Source organism: Chlorocebus sabaeus, chromosome 9 (assembly GCF_047675955.1).
Source record: "Chlorocebus sabaeus isolate Y175 chromosome 9, mChlSab1.0.hap1, whole genome shotgun sequence".
Taxonomy (NCBI): Eukaryota; Metazoa; Chordata; class Mammalia; order Primates; family Cercopithecidae; genus Chlorocebus; species Chlorocebus sabaeus.
The window spans coordinates 133,707,517-133,722,815 of NC_132912.1; the positions used below are offsets into that span (position 1 = coordinate 133,707,517).

At 51.1% G+C, this 15,299-nt stretch overlaps 1 protein-coding gene across 1 annotated transcript in view; it reads right to left on the reverse strand.

Moving 5' to 3' along the window:
- TCERG1L (transcription elongation regulator 1 like) overlaps window positions 1-15,299 on the reverse strand; it is a 231,330-nt gene that overhangs the window by 72,869 nt on the left and 143,162 nt on the right. Inside the window, exon 5 of the mRNA XM_007964448.3 lies at window positions 1,365-1,456. Within this exon, the coding sequence (XP_007962639.3) occupies window positions 1,365-1,456 (92 nt within the window). The remainder of the gene's footprint in view (window positions 1-1,364; window positions 1,457-15,299) is intronic.

A 15,299-nucleotide genomic window follows, 5' to 3' on the forward strand; every position in this document is an offset into this window, starting at 1 on the left:
TTAAGTTTGTAAGTTTACGAATAAAATTTTTATAGATTTTCTAGTAGCATGAAAAACCTTTGTTTCTTGTGAGAAAATAAGGTCAGGATAACTAATTGGCATAACAGAGCATTCAGAAACCCTTGTATCAAAAAATATATATTAAGACTAGAGCTTATGTTCCCAATCCAATTAGAAAAACTAGGGGGGGACTTTCATTATGAAGTTAATTGAACAATAGAAACTCACCAAGAAGTCTCTGAGTGGTAGATTACCTCAGCTAATTATTCAAGCAAATAGAGTAGGATGTAATTTGTGATGGGGACTAACGTTTAAATTTGGCAAGGCTGGGGTTCTCTACTGCTAATTACCGAGGTCTTCTCCATGAGATGCATGCTGGTTATGATTTCCTGTTGGCGATAAAAACGGCTAATCATGGTATAAAACTCTTGTCCCATGCTGAAGTCATAAAAGTGAATTAGATTCGAAGAACCGCGTGATGGAGAAAGGAGTTATTTAAGGCACTAGAAAGGCTATCTGTGTAATTAATATGTAATTCTGGCCTGGATGTTAATCTGGAAAAATCAGAAAAGTCATACCTCAGAGGGCAAAAGTTTAATTTGCACTAACATTTGTGATCAATTTTCACCACTGAACACCCGCACCGATGATTGAGGAGGAGCCGTGAACAACAGGGCGACTACATCCTGGAAGAACTCAGAGACACGGAAGAAAACCAGGGAGAACAGAAAGCTCGCAGTGTGACTTCAGGCCGAGAAATACCTTGGAAAGGTGAAGGAAGAGAGAACGTGGACAAGTAACTGAGTCCCACCAGCATCTTCGGTGTATTTGACAGATGAGAGCAAATTAAGTGTGATTTGTGATTTTGAAATGCAGTAATAAAAGTGACTCTGTTGGGTTATTGAGAGGAAGGACTGTACTATTAAAAACACGAAATGCTTCAAATGCACTGTCCTGGTCAGTCTTTAAAATGCCATTTGGCAAACCAGTGAAGAGAAAGACCTGAAATTAGAATGAGAGCATTGGCTTTTCTTTCCTCTTGCCTAAGTGCTGTCTGAGTTTGACTAACTTGTGTGTCTTCTCTGCCTTCTGAAAATGGACAAAGCTCAAATGGAAGCCAAAGCCTTTCCCAACAGGGTCCCCCAGGGAGCTCCAGACCCAGACCTGGCAGGACCAGCAAAGGCTGCATCCCTGCTCTCCAGGCCTCACCTGGCCCCTTCAGTGCCAGGTCCTGTTGCTTCACACAGCAGATGTCAGTCATTTCACCAACACCGTATAGCAAACAAGCATGAGGGTGTCCTGGCCCTGGATCTCCACACCCAGGGTTTTGTGTCTTTAACACACACACGAGCCCTGAAACTGACCTTATCTTCTTTGTCCCCAGCCCGGCTCTTCTTCTGGGCCCGCAGCATCAGGGCAGGTGGGTGGGCCACTCGGCCCCGCTCTGTCCTTGTATCTGTTGGGCCAAAGAAGCTGTCGTTAACATTTCATTTGTCACAGTAGTTTGGAAAACCTAAGCAATCAAAGACAAAATGTGGCCCTGAAGATTCGAATTGATCGGTAGACCCTGTGCATTCCATAGGAAAGTAACATTGCCCTGTCCTTGGGTTGAAGTCTAGTGACAAAGTTCTCATCCCAAAGTGAGGAGGCATCTGACGATGGGTTTGCAGGGGCCAGAGGCCTGGGCACACACATGCACCCCTGGACTCCCTGGCCCAACCTCCTGGCATCCCTCTCCTGTGCCTGTGTGTGCCCGCAGTGTTCACTCCATCCTGGACTCAGGCAGTGTCCACTCCGTCCTAGACTCAGGCAGTGTCCACTCCGTCCTGGACTCAGGCAGTGTCCACTCCGTCCTAGACTCAGGCAGTGTCCACTCCGTCCTGGACTCAGGCAGTGTCCACTCCGTCCTGGACTCAGGCAGTGTCCACTCCGTCCTAGATTCAGGCAGTGTCCACTCCGTCCTGGACTCAGGCAGTGTCCACTCCATCCTGGACTCAGGCAGTGTCCACTCCGTCCTGGACTCAGGCAGTGTGCACTCCATCCTGGACTCAGGCAGTGTCCACTCCGTCCTGGACTCAGGCAGTGTCCACTCCGTCCTAGACTCAGGCAGTGTGCACTCCGTCCTGGACTCAGCCTCTCGGAGAAGGACAAGCAGGAAACAAGTCCAAAAGGGGGTGGCCCAAGACTTGGCTGTTGTCCACCTGGTGACAATCACCAGGGTGAGGCCAAGACAGCTCTCACCACTCCCAGCCCAGTGGGCCCAGGATGGGAGTGCTGTGCCCAGGCGTGTGAGTGTCTTGGGGCTGCTCTCTCACATTCTGGGGCCCCCAGTGCTCTGGGAAGTCAGCAGCCTCCTCCAGTGATGTCAACCTGCCCCCTGTGAACTGGGCCATGTGGGTCACGGATGAATAGGACACAGGCCCTTCCCAAGAAGGACAAAGGGCCAGTGTAGGACAGAAGAACCAGCCTTGCTGAGGCTCTGCCAGCTGGTGGCCATGATGGGCTGCCTTTGGTCCTGGCCCTGCCAAGGGGACAGGAGGGGCTCTGTGCAGACCACACCACCAGTGACCATGGCTTACTGGCCACCATGGTGGGCCCTGGCTTTTCCAGGGGGCCAGATCCACAGCACTTTGAAAAGTACTTGTTTCAGGGGAGGAAGGGATTCTGCAAATTCCCAACAACTGTTCCATTTTTGTCTTATCCAAAAGTGTATATCTAAGTCTCAAAATTTTGCAAGTAGATTCAGGGTAAAACAGGAAAGCAAGGTTGAGCACTGTTTAATACCAAGAATTAAAAAAAGGACCCAAACCATCTAACCACACACCAACCTAAAACAATACATAAGTTCTCAAAGGAAAGCCCTGGCCGGGTCTCATGCGTGTGCAGGGCAGGGCCCTTGGGAAGCAGAGATTTGTTTAGCTTGATCCAGAGCTCCAGACTAGACAGCGCAGTCAGGGAGGCCGGGTATGTTCCTTCCTGGCAGCAGGGAGGGTTGGGAATTAATGTAAATCACTTTATGTGTGTGTGCACACAACACACAGGCGCGTATATGCACACACACAGAGAAAGGATGTCCCGTGGCCCCTTCAAGTCACACGTCTGTGCTTGAAGGAAGTGAAAGGCAAGACTGGGGGTCCCACTGGCACTCCCCACCTTCTAGCCCTTCTTCCTTGACCCCTGCAAACTGGGGCCCCTCCTGGAAGGAGAACTGCATAGCTCCGCATGGGGCCGGCAGTCACGCCATCCGTGGGCATTGGCACCCGTCTGCCTTGCAGCTGCAGAGCCAGGTGGTCTGCAAGGCATCCCTCCCCAGAGCCCTTGGGAGGAAGCCCCTTATTAGTTAGGGTTGGGTCAGTTAGCAGATTTATTTCAGATGTGGGGCAGCAACACCGAGGCAGTCCAGATGTGGCCCAGAGGCCCCATCCCTGGAGGTGCTGAGTCCGGACAAGGCAGAAGCACAGCATTCTACCCCCAGCTCCCCTCCATCCAGTGAGCGGGTGGAAGAAGGCCCAGCCTGTCTGCCACTGTCAGTCTGCACCGGGCCCTGGCCTGCAGGCTCTCCCCAGGGCTGGGTGGCTGCTCTGCCCTTAGTGCAGGCTGCTGGCAAACAGGCTGAGCAGGGATCCCTGAGGGCACCGGCCTCCTCCATCATTGCCACTCTATGATGGTGTCCACACAGAGTCTACACGGCACACTTCTCCCTAACAAGAGGCCTGCCAAGGCTGACCACAGGGCTCCCTACCAGCCATGACCACCCCAAGAGACGCCCTCCGGCCTGGCAGCTCTGTGCGTGGGTCTATTTCAAGGTTGGCCTTGGGAAAGGGACTATCGGCTTTTCACTGAACCGGGTAACCAAGCCCGAGTCAAGAAAAGATTTCAGGGCAGTGGAAATATTTTACTGTCACTCAGGAAGAGAAGCAGAGTCCCTGAATTGCACTAAGATTTCCGGAACTCTGTAAGAATCACTCCTAGAGCCCATTCCTTGTCAAGGTGCAGTGGTCATCAAGCAGCCCGGACACTGGATCTCTGTCCTGATCCTGCAGGGCCATCCTGCCCCACCCCATCTCCGCCTCCTCTCTACAAGAGGGGATTAGCGGGTCACTACCTCTACACCACAGAAAGGGGCTAGCAGATGGGGACACAGCCACGCCCTAGGGAACCCTCGTTAAAAACCCGGGGCTCTGTCCTTCTGCCTCCATCCTGCAGCCACCAGAAGCAGCCCCCTGATTGAGGGACAAGGGGGCACACAAAGGAAGCTGAGCCCACCCTTCCCCTGCCCTCACAGACCCAACACAAAGCAGGCCCAAGTGACGGGAAGAGGGAAGTTAAACCTGGTGATTGGATGACCCAGCACTCCACGTATCTCACTACTGCACCCCACATATGTCACTACTGCACCCCACATATCTCACTACTGCACCCCACATATCTCACTACCACTCTCCACATATCTCACTATTGCACCCCACATATGTCACTACTGCACCCCACATATGTCACTACTGCTCTCCACATATCTCACTACTGCACCCCACGTATCTCACTACTGCACCCCACGTATCTCACTACTGCACCCCACGTATCTCACTACTGCTCTCCACGTATCTCACTACTGCACCCCACGTATCTCACTACTGCTCTCCACGTATCTCACTACTGCTCTCCACGTATCTCACTACTGCACCCCACGTATCTCACTACTGCACCCCACGTATCTCACTACTGCTCTCCACGTATCTCACTACTGCTCTCCACGTATCTCACTACTGCACCCCACGTATCTCACTACTGCACCCCACATATCTCACTACTGCTCTCCACGTATCTCACTACTGCACCCCACATATGTCACTACTGCACCCCACATATCTCACTACTGCTCCGAGACCTATTTTTTGACTGGATATGAGTGGATGGCTTTTTACTACCTAAGAATGTGCCATAAACGAATTGTTTTAAATTTTATCTAAAGTACAGCAAAGAGCAAGTCCCAGGGAGGAAATCTGGAGGGGTCGTGCATGGAAAGCTGAGCTTGTGTGTTAATTTTATGCCATACACTCTATGTTTTCAACATGGCAGGTACCTATAAAACACACAGCAATCACAGTAGCTGAAATGTGTGTCTGTATCTGCTATGAGCATGTAAATAAATATGCATTGTGAAAAACCGTGTTAAGAAAATGCAGCCCACAAGGAGGGTGTAAGCCCGTAATACTGTTCTCAAATAGGGACAGCGTTGCCTAGTTTATTCCCCATTACCTTGAGAAAACATATTAAGGTATTTTTCATATTGAAAACAGTTGATCTTTGTAAAAATCAGATCTTAAAGTCTGGCTTTTGAGATAAACGGATTTACACTGCTCCTCGTGAGTGCTTCTTGGAGAATGTATTGTTGATGATCATTTTAAAGCCCCTAATCATAGACACATACCCCCGAATACCTGTGACAAATGTGTGTGCCTTGCCCTAAATTCTTTTCTTTAACAGTCATTGATTTTGCAGGTGCCTTGGAGGTGCGTGGGTGGCACCAGGAGCTCACACACATAGCTGGGTCTGCGTCTCAGCCATTCCACCGTGGAAGTGCTTATTCTACGGCTCTCCGGGGGCCACTTCCGGGGTCCACTCTGACATGCTTAAGTACTCTTTGCTTTGGGCCTCTCCACAAACTCCGATGATGTTGTCATAAAATCCTCCCTTGAGTGGCAGGGAGAACTAGTTTATGGAGGAAAATCAACAAGTTGTAAGACTGTGGGCGCTGAAGTACTTCGGGGAGCATGCCATACGTTTCCACCCTCCGAGAGAGGCATGGCGGTAATACCTTTCTGTGCAATGCCTCTATTGATCAAACCCAACTCTGAGATGTGAAGTGCTCCCCAGTGGCCTTCAATGTAATTTCCCTCCTGGCAGTGATGAGAGACAAAGAGAACTGAGAAGGTCGCATGGAAGTCTGGAAGGAAGCAAAAAAGGCTGTGCTAAAAACACCCACGTCAGTCAGCTGACAAGCATTTATTTACTGCTCTTACACACTCCAGCACAACGCTCCTTGCTGGTGGGGAAGAAGTGAGAGGATGCACTGTGAGCAATTAGACACTCCTTTCTCTAAGGGCTGCAGGGATTGGTGAGGGCATCCAGCAGAAAAGTATTCAACACCAGCCCCTTGAAATCAAATGGGGCAACGAAATATCTCTTTAAGAAAAGTGTGGAGGCCGGACACTGTGGCTCACACCTGTAGTCCCAGCACTTTGGAAGCCTGAGGTGGATGGATCACAAGGTCAAGAGTTCAAGACCAGCCTGGCCAAGATGGTGAAACCTTGTCTCTAATAAAAATACAAAAATTAGCTGGGCGTGGTGGCAAGCACCTATAATCCCAACTACTCAGGAGGCTGAAGCAGAGAATTGCTTGAACCTGGGAGGCGAAGGTGACAGTGAGCTGAGATCACCACTGCATTCCAGCCTGGACGATAGAGCAAGACTCCATCTCAAACAAAAACAAAAACAAACAAACAGACAAAAAACAAAAAAAAAAAAAAAAGAAAGAAAGCTGTGGAAAGAAAAACTGTGTCCTATCTCCTGGGCATGACTTAGCTTCAGAAACTCTTGGAGCTCAGCAATCAATTCGCCATGTTTCCCTGAAAGAAGGGGGAGCTGGGTTTCCTTGTGCCTGACCTGGGGTCAGGGTCCTGGAAGCTTTTCCATATTGCGCTTTTAAGTCATTAATCCAGGCCCGAGGCACCTGTTCTCCTTGACTGCCCGGATGGTGAAGACTCAAAGGTATCATCATCACCCGGGGTCAGGGTCCTGGAAGCTTTTCTGTATTGCACTTTTAAGTCATTAATCCAGGCCCGAGGCACCTGTTCTCCTTGACTGCCCGGATGGTGAAGACTCAAAGGTATCATCATCACCCGGGGTCAGGCCTCAGCTCAAAGGTGGCACTAGGACGCAGGTCCAGTCGATGGCATGTCGTGTAGTCATCACACACCTGAAGACCAGCAAATGCTTCTTACATTGAATGAAGCATCAGGAATTTATTTATTTATTTATTTTTTATTTAGAGAAGGGGTCTCACTCTGTCATCCAGGCTGGAGTGGGTTCACTGCAACCTTCAAGTGATTCTCCTGCCTCAGCCTCCCAAGTAGCTGAGATTATAGGCATGTGTCACCACAACTGGCTAGTTTTTGTATTTTTAGTAGAGATGGGGTTTCACCATGTTGGCCAGGCTGGTCTCGAACGCCTGACCTCAGGTGATCTGCCCACCTCAGCCTCCCAAAGTGCTGGGATTACAGACGTGAGCCACTGCGCCCAGCCTGAATGATATTTTAATCTTGCCTACTGCCTCCCTGGAAGCACCCTTCTAAAATAATTTCCAAGATGCTGAGATAAAGTAGGCACGATGATCTCTTTTTACAACTAAGAAAAGCAGATTAGGTGAGCATTTTCTAGATTATAAAGTAACCCAGTAGGGAGGGCAGAAATTATCTATCAATTTAACTGGTACTGAGCTCCTTTGAAGAATTTGATAATAAAATAAGGGGAAAATACAATTTATGCTGAAGATAATAAAAATGACACACTCAGGGCCCGTTGTATATGGTCCTAAATGAGGCGTGGTGACGGCATTGATTTTCCGAGTCGGCCTCTTCAATGAGAATCAAAGCATCTAAGGGAACCCTGTCCCTGGGAAAGTGCCTGCGTGCGGTTTTCATGCTGAGTGCCAGATTCACAAGAGCTGCCAGCCCCAGAGGAAGGCGGAAGGAGGCGAGACACAGATTTCAGGGGTTAAAAACAAGAGAAGCCCAGGGGCCGGAGGGGCACTTGAATGGAAGGGGTGCCATGTCATGCAGGGAACGTTGGTGGCAGCTGGGAGCACAGAGGCATGGCCTGGAGGTGTCTTTTTAAAACCCCTTCTCCAGGGCCTGCCCCTCTAGACAGAACCTGGCACCGTGTCCTCCAGATGATGTCAGGAAAGCCAAATCCCACTGGTGAGGAGCTGGTGAAAGGGGAGACTGTGCAGCTACCTGGCGCTCCCCCTGGTAGCTCAGGACTGGGAAGGAGGGAGGGGGTAGGGGAGCAAACCCCTCAAGAAGCCCCTCCCCCATCAGGGCTTTTGACTGCCACAGGAGGGGCTGGAGTCGGAGTGGCAGGTACTCCCTAGGTTTCCGGAAGAGCCAGGGTTCTCTGGTCCATCCCCACATCTCACCAGGGGATGTATAGGTGGTGGCCTCGATCCCCCTTAGTGTCTGCTGCACAGACCTGCTCACCTGCCCAGAATATAAGGCCACAGTCAGATGCTTGCTGCCGCTTCAGGAGGACAGCACTGGGGGCTGCCAGCACTGGGGCAGGAGGGCGGGGGCACCTCTGACAGAGCACCACAGCCCAGCACACAGGATGAGCCCAGCATGAAGCCCAGCCGCACATGCTGAAACCCCACAGTGGGGCCATTTCCCTGGGAGCCTCCTTGAAGCCGGTGCAGGTCTTCCCGGGTCCTGCTCAGTAGGCCAGGAGGACGCCAGCTGGCTGGGCTGCTGTGCAGTTGGAGACGACTCAGGTCAGCCAGGGCTCCAGAGGTCCCCCGGTGGGGGCTGGGCTATGAGCAGGGCCCACGGCTGCAGCTCCACCCGCCTCTCCCTCTCACCCGCCTGCTCCCCAGCAAAGGCTGGCTCCTGAGATCCCAGAGCACCTCACTGAACTCCACTATAAACGGAGATAATTTTCATACAAACAGCAAATCATTTCTGAGTCCTCCTAAATTTTTCATAGGTAGTGATTTCACAGAGTTGACAAGCTGCAGAGAATTAATTTTCCATCCATTTTTAACATCCTGAACTTCCCTTTGCAAGAACAAAGGGTTGTAAAATGCTCAGACCAGAGAACCAGAGAACCAGAGCGTGGTTTCCTCCACAAGAAGGGGTCTCAGTACTGAGAGGCAACTCCACCTTTTAGCAGGACTCAGCCCTACAATGAGAATTTGCCTCATCATGGGACTCCACCCCTGCAACCTGAATCCATCCTGGAACCTGAACCCACCCCTCTAATAGGACCTCATCCCTGCAACCTAAACCCACCCCTCTAATGGAACTCCACCCCTGCAACCTGAACCCACCCCTCTAATAGGACCCCACCCCTGTCATTGGTCTCTGTCCTCCATACCCAGCCAGAGTCCAGATTTTCTCTGTGGGTTCTGTCTGACCAGCAGATCTGTTTGACCAGCAAGAGAGAATCTGGTGTCACCACTAGACAGAATGGCCTGGGGAGGTGGTGGGACATTTTCACCAGCGTGATCCAGGGCCTGGGGCACTCTGCTTCTCTGATGAAGGCAGGCTTCCGACAGAGAGGCCAACTCCAGGTGGGAGATGCAGGAGGTGCTGCACCCGGCAGAGTGAGCTTTGGGATCTGAGGGTAACAGGAGTGGGGATGACGATACCAGCACCCTGGTTGTCAGCGGAAGGCAGCAAGGAGAGCCTAGTGCCTGCCTCACCTGGTGCAGCTGCCTGCATGGAGGCCTGCCTGTGGGGAGGCATGTCAGGGCCTGTGGGGAAAACCAGCTTCAATGCGCTGTCCCTCCAAGAGAGCTACTCCCAAGTCACCAGGGCACTGCAGCCCACCCCAGGGGCAGGCTTGTCCCACTCGGTCCAGAGGAAACTGACACCTGAGCACCAGCTGTGCCCAGGGAGGGAGCCACAGAGCTAGCTCCCTGCCCACCTCTGACCTCAATACAGGTGTGTTTAATGAGTCAACGAATGAGCTGATGGGGAGTTCCATGCAATTCACAAATTACGCTCAAAGTTCTCATCTTTATCCAAAAGCAGGGATGTTAAAAGCAAAAGAGACATATTAAAGCAGACAATTTGTATAAGAAATGAAATAAAAATTCCAAGCACTCTTGTGTCAGGTACATAGTGAGCCAAGTAGGACTTTACCCCAACCTTGGACCAAGAAAAGAAGAGATGACTAGATGGAGGAGGAGGAGAAGGTGGAGGCTGGGACAGAGACAGAAACGAAGACAGGGATTGAGACAGAGGTACAGATAGGAAGCAGGGAGGAAGGCAGTAGAGATTCATGTGAACTTGTAACCATCATTTAAAACATTTTCCTGAAACCTTTTTTCAAAGCGTAAATCCATTTCACAGTACCAGGCTGAGTTATTTAAGCAACGCCCACCTTTCAAGGCAGTGCGGGAATTACAGCTGCCGACAGACGGAGAGCTTCAGTCTGCCGCTCTGCCAAGCCCTCCGGGTGCTAGAGCAAGCACCCAGCAGTGGGTGTTCCTCCAAATGGGTTGTCACGAAAGTCACAGCTGGGCTGAAGACTGCTGTTACTCTGGGTGCTTGAGCTGGATCAGGGGCTCTGGTGCCCATCCAAGAGGGCAATGCTGCACACACAGATACCCATGCACACACATAGAGAAGCATGCACAGACAGGTGTACACACACGGAGATAGGCACACACACCAAGAAACATGCACACACAGAGACGTGTGCACACACACAGAGACGTGCACACACAGACATGTGTACACACACAGAGATAGGCACACACAAAGAGATACGTGCACACACGCCAAAACATATGCACACACACAGAGACAAGTGCACACACATCAAGACATGTGTATACACATAGAGATGTGTGAACATACACCAAGACACACGGACACACACAGACATGGGCACACACACAGAGACACATGAACACACAGATAAATGTACACACAGAGACACATGCACACACAGACATATGTACACACAGAGACACATGCACACACAGACATATGTACACACATAGAGACATAAGCACACACACAGACAGGTATACACACACAGAGACACATGCACACACAGACATATGTACACACAGAGACACATGCACACACAGACAGGTGTACACACATAGAGACATAAGCACACACACAGACAGGTATACACACACAGAGACACATGCACACACAGACATATGTACACACAGAGACACTTGCACACACAGACATATGTACACACAGAGACACATGCACACACAGACAGGTATACACACACAGAGACACATGCACACACAGACATATGTACACACAGAGACACATGCACACACAGACATATGTACACACAGAGACACATGCACACACACAGACACATGCACACACAAGCACACACATATGAAGAGACACACACGTACACTACACACACACAGGCACACACATGCCTACACAGACACAAAGCAAAGCTTGTGTCTGATGATGGCTTTTCGGCCACCTGTCACAGCGGATAAAGGCATTGCTCACAAGCTCACTACCGAGCTCTGCCACTCTGTACACTCCGTGTGCCAGAAAAGAATGGAAGAAAAACTGACACCATGTACATAAACGTGAACAAGCAAAATGTCTGTATTGTGACTTCAATAATCTAAAGGTGACATCAAAACAAGTTGCCTCTATAATGAGAACTGTGTGTGCCCTTCCCTGCTCCTCCCAGCACAGGGCCATTGGGATGTCCCAAAGGGCAGCACGCCTATCGGCAGTGGTAAGTCCCCTTGGCCACCACACTGTCTCCCCTTTTACGGGCGTTAACACGCCCAGCACATGCCAGAGGGCAGCGTGTGTGCTGGGACCCCCATCGGGACAGCCCCTCACAGAGGCAGCCAACGCCCACTTCCGAATCCGGCACAGAGCAGCAGGCTCTGGGCAGACGTCAGCTAAGGACACAGAGGGAGACTGAAGGGGAGGCTCTCGGCACACGACCCTGGATCAATACCCCCCATGTCTCCTCTGACCTCTGACTGTTCTAGATCCACAATCCAGATTCTTTCCCTCTTGATCATGCATGACGTTCGCACTGCACACAGGAACCGTCAGCCCCTCGAGTCCCTGCTGTAGTTTCAAGTCTGTTTCCACTTTATTTTTTCTCTAGAAACAGACTCTGGCATGTTGCCATTTTGACGGAAGCAGCCTCCACATTCTGGGACAGTCATGCAGGCTCTTCCTCCCTCTACTCCCAGGGCTTTCTCAGGAGTTGGGGGAGCCTGTGCACGGGGCGTCAGCCAAGGTCCCACCTGTGCCCCCTGAGGACCCTGCCTCCCCACTGAGCGCTCTGCAGGAGGCACCATGTGAGGCCCAAGCCTTTGCCCAGGGAGGTTGCCAGCTTTACCTTTGCTAGAATTGCAGGTTTAGCACAAGACAGTGACATAGGTGACTCTGCCAGGTGCTTGGAGGGGATTTTCCCGGGAAACAAGGAAGCAGACTAGCGTGGGACCCTGGAAGAGTTTTTGAAACAAGACGAGGTTGGTTTGTATCTGAATGTCTCTTGTTCCTCTCAGCTGAGCTGTGATACATGGGGTAACGAGTATCTCATGCCCTGAGTGGTCTGCAAACAGCTTGAAAGTTCTACCAGATGATGGAATGTGCTTCCAAGTCTCAGAAGGTGAAGACCCCTAGCCATGCAGGTCAGGAGACATCTCCCTCAAGGACATGCATCTGTCTGTCTGCCTGTCCTCAAGGCCTGGGAAGAGGCACAGTCCTTAATTTGGAAACTGGGTGTGGAGACCTTCAGGCCCCTCCCAGAACTGAGGTCTCCCCAGCACCTGGGAGACACCTGGTCTCGCCTGTGGGTTCCCAGCAAGCACTGAGTTCAGGGCCTCGCTCGTCCTGCCCTGGGTGTCTCCGGGATCCCTCGGGACCTGCTCCCCAGGCATCCACCTGTTCTTCGCACTCCAGGATGAAGATCTGGCTCTCCACACTTTACGAGCCTCTCTCTGATCAAGTTAAACAACAGAATCAACAGATGGGACTTCACTGTGTGCTCCACAGAGCTGCAGATGAATGGTTTAATGAGAAGGCAAAGCGGTTCCAGCAGAACCCCGCTCACTACTCGTGTATACTCATCAGTGCTCGTTCCATCCCTCGGGGACACGCTCCTACATGTCATCACGGAGGGTTCCATCTCATGGCGGCACCAGCCCAGCCTCCAGCCCCTCTGACGGCAGTGGAGGCTGAGCCTGCATCGGCACCTTGCCGGTGGAAGCCGGGCCTCCTGTGAACACACCACGGGCTGCAGATCGGGCTGCCTGGATCAGGAGGTGAGCAGCACTCCCTGTCCACCTCCCCAAACTAACAGGAACCGGCCAAGGTGGGGCAGCGGGGGCAGCCCCCACACAGCCATGTGGGCAGCACCTGTGTGTTTCCCAGGTCACAGTAAGAGGCCAGGCCACACCCAAGTCAGGACCGTGGGACTTCTCGGCTTGAGTTATACATACAGAAACACCAAAAATCAGCACCATTCAGCTGCCTTTTAGACTTTTCTTTCCATCCAAGAATGCCCTAAACAGAAATATGAAGAATGTGCCCTTCAGGGCACCACATCCCCCGCGAGGCCGGTCTGCAGAACACAGCCCTGCCCTCCCTCGGTGATCACCAGAGTAGCCCTCGGTCCACCCTTGGGCACCACCTTTTCCAACCTGGACAGCAGCCAAGGGGACGGAGCCAGCCCGGCCGTATGACCCTGCGAAGTTCAGACAAAGCCATTCCTCCTGACATGACCAGCACAGAGGGCTGGGGGAGGGGCTTCCAGTAATGTCTCTGGCTCTTGTGCTTTTGTTTTGAGGTCAATGAAAACATTGCTATATCCAGAGCCAAGAAGTGGAGCCTTAAACTACACTTTACCGTGACAGAAGCAGCTGCATGCATGCGTCACTGATGGTTTTGTCCCCTTGCAAATAGGGAGGGGTAGTGACTCTGCGAGGTTGAGGCCCAGGCACCCCTGATTCCCTGCACCCACTTCTGGGTGGAGAGAAGTGGCCACCGGCAGGTCTGGAGTCCTGGAATTCTCCATTCTGCTCCTGGTGACAGCAGTTGACTTCAAGACAAAGAGCTGCCAATGATTTTTTCATGTTTTAGTTAAAAATATGTGTCAAGCATTGCCCTGCTCTGAGCATGGCCTGAGGCCTGAGGGAGGTAGGGAGAAAGACAGACATGATCTCCCTGGTCTAGCAGGCAGGTAATGACCAACCCGCTCTGCAAGGGACTCCAGCACACAGCCCAGAGGGGAGAGAAGCTCGGGGATGGTGGCATTGAAGCGAGACCCCAAGGATGGGTAGAGATGGGATAAAGAAGAATCTATATGATACAGGAATGGCAGATAGGGATGCAAAGTCCTAGAGCTAAGATCACGGTGGCGTGGCTCACAGGCAGGGGTGAGTGACAGAAGACAGGCAATGCAGCAGCAAGGCCAGCTCAGGCCCAGCCATAGGGATAGCTGCCACTGGGCATTGCAGGGAGCTCTGCAAATTACAAATTCTGAGGACATCAATGCATTGGATTGCTAAGGTCATATACAACATACACAGGATATTACATACTGTCTCATCAACATAATAAAAATGAGGACATTTTATTTTTACATTCACATTTATTTTCGGCTATTATCCACTGTTAATATTGTTTCACATTAACATTTATTTTAGGCTACTATCTACTGCTGATATTATTTTGTAGAAGAAAGAGAATTTCAAGAGGGGGCCTGTACTATTCCTAGGTGTATTTTGACAACGTTAAAATTAAGTGTTCGAGCCATAAAGTTAAAATATTGTATTTAGCACATTCGTTATCTTAGCATACGCATTCAGATCTTCAGATTTTAAAGCTTCAAAATACCTTTTAATATAACCTTCAGTTCTATATGGAAGATAAATGCATGATTAAGTATATTCACATTCTAAATTACATCATTAAATTTTATCAGATAAGAATGTTTTTGTAAAAAAAAAAAGGATTCAGTATTAAAGTGATTATAATATAAGAGGGAGATGTGTGAAACCCCACGCTTCCCATCACTGACTGCATCCTATTATTAGCGACGTCTATTACCTTGAAGGGAAGTCGGGTCCCTGGTGTCTGGGTTTGACGCTGCTATTCAGAAGAAGCCCCCGCTGGCTCCATTCTCATGACCAGGGAGTTTTAGGGCTCAGGCAGGGAAGGGCACAACCCCTGCCACTGCCTGCCATGGACCACAACCCCAGAGTCCAGGCCTCCCTGCTGCTCCCTGGTCTGCATGGTTGAAGCACAACCTCCAGTTCTTCAGCCAGGGCTGGGACCTCCCCACCGTGGAACCAAGGCCTGGAGCCTGAGGGCCGCTGGGGCCAGAAAGAGGAGAGTGGGGCCAGGCTCAGCTAAGGCCCACCTCTCTCCTTTCACCTGGCCTGGGAGGATGGAAATCAGGCTAGGAAGGGACAGCGCCACCAGCAACACCGGGGACCAGGGAGTGTCTGTGCTCAGCACAGAAGCCGAGGCCTGCGATCGGGCGGGCCTGAGCACGGC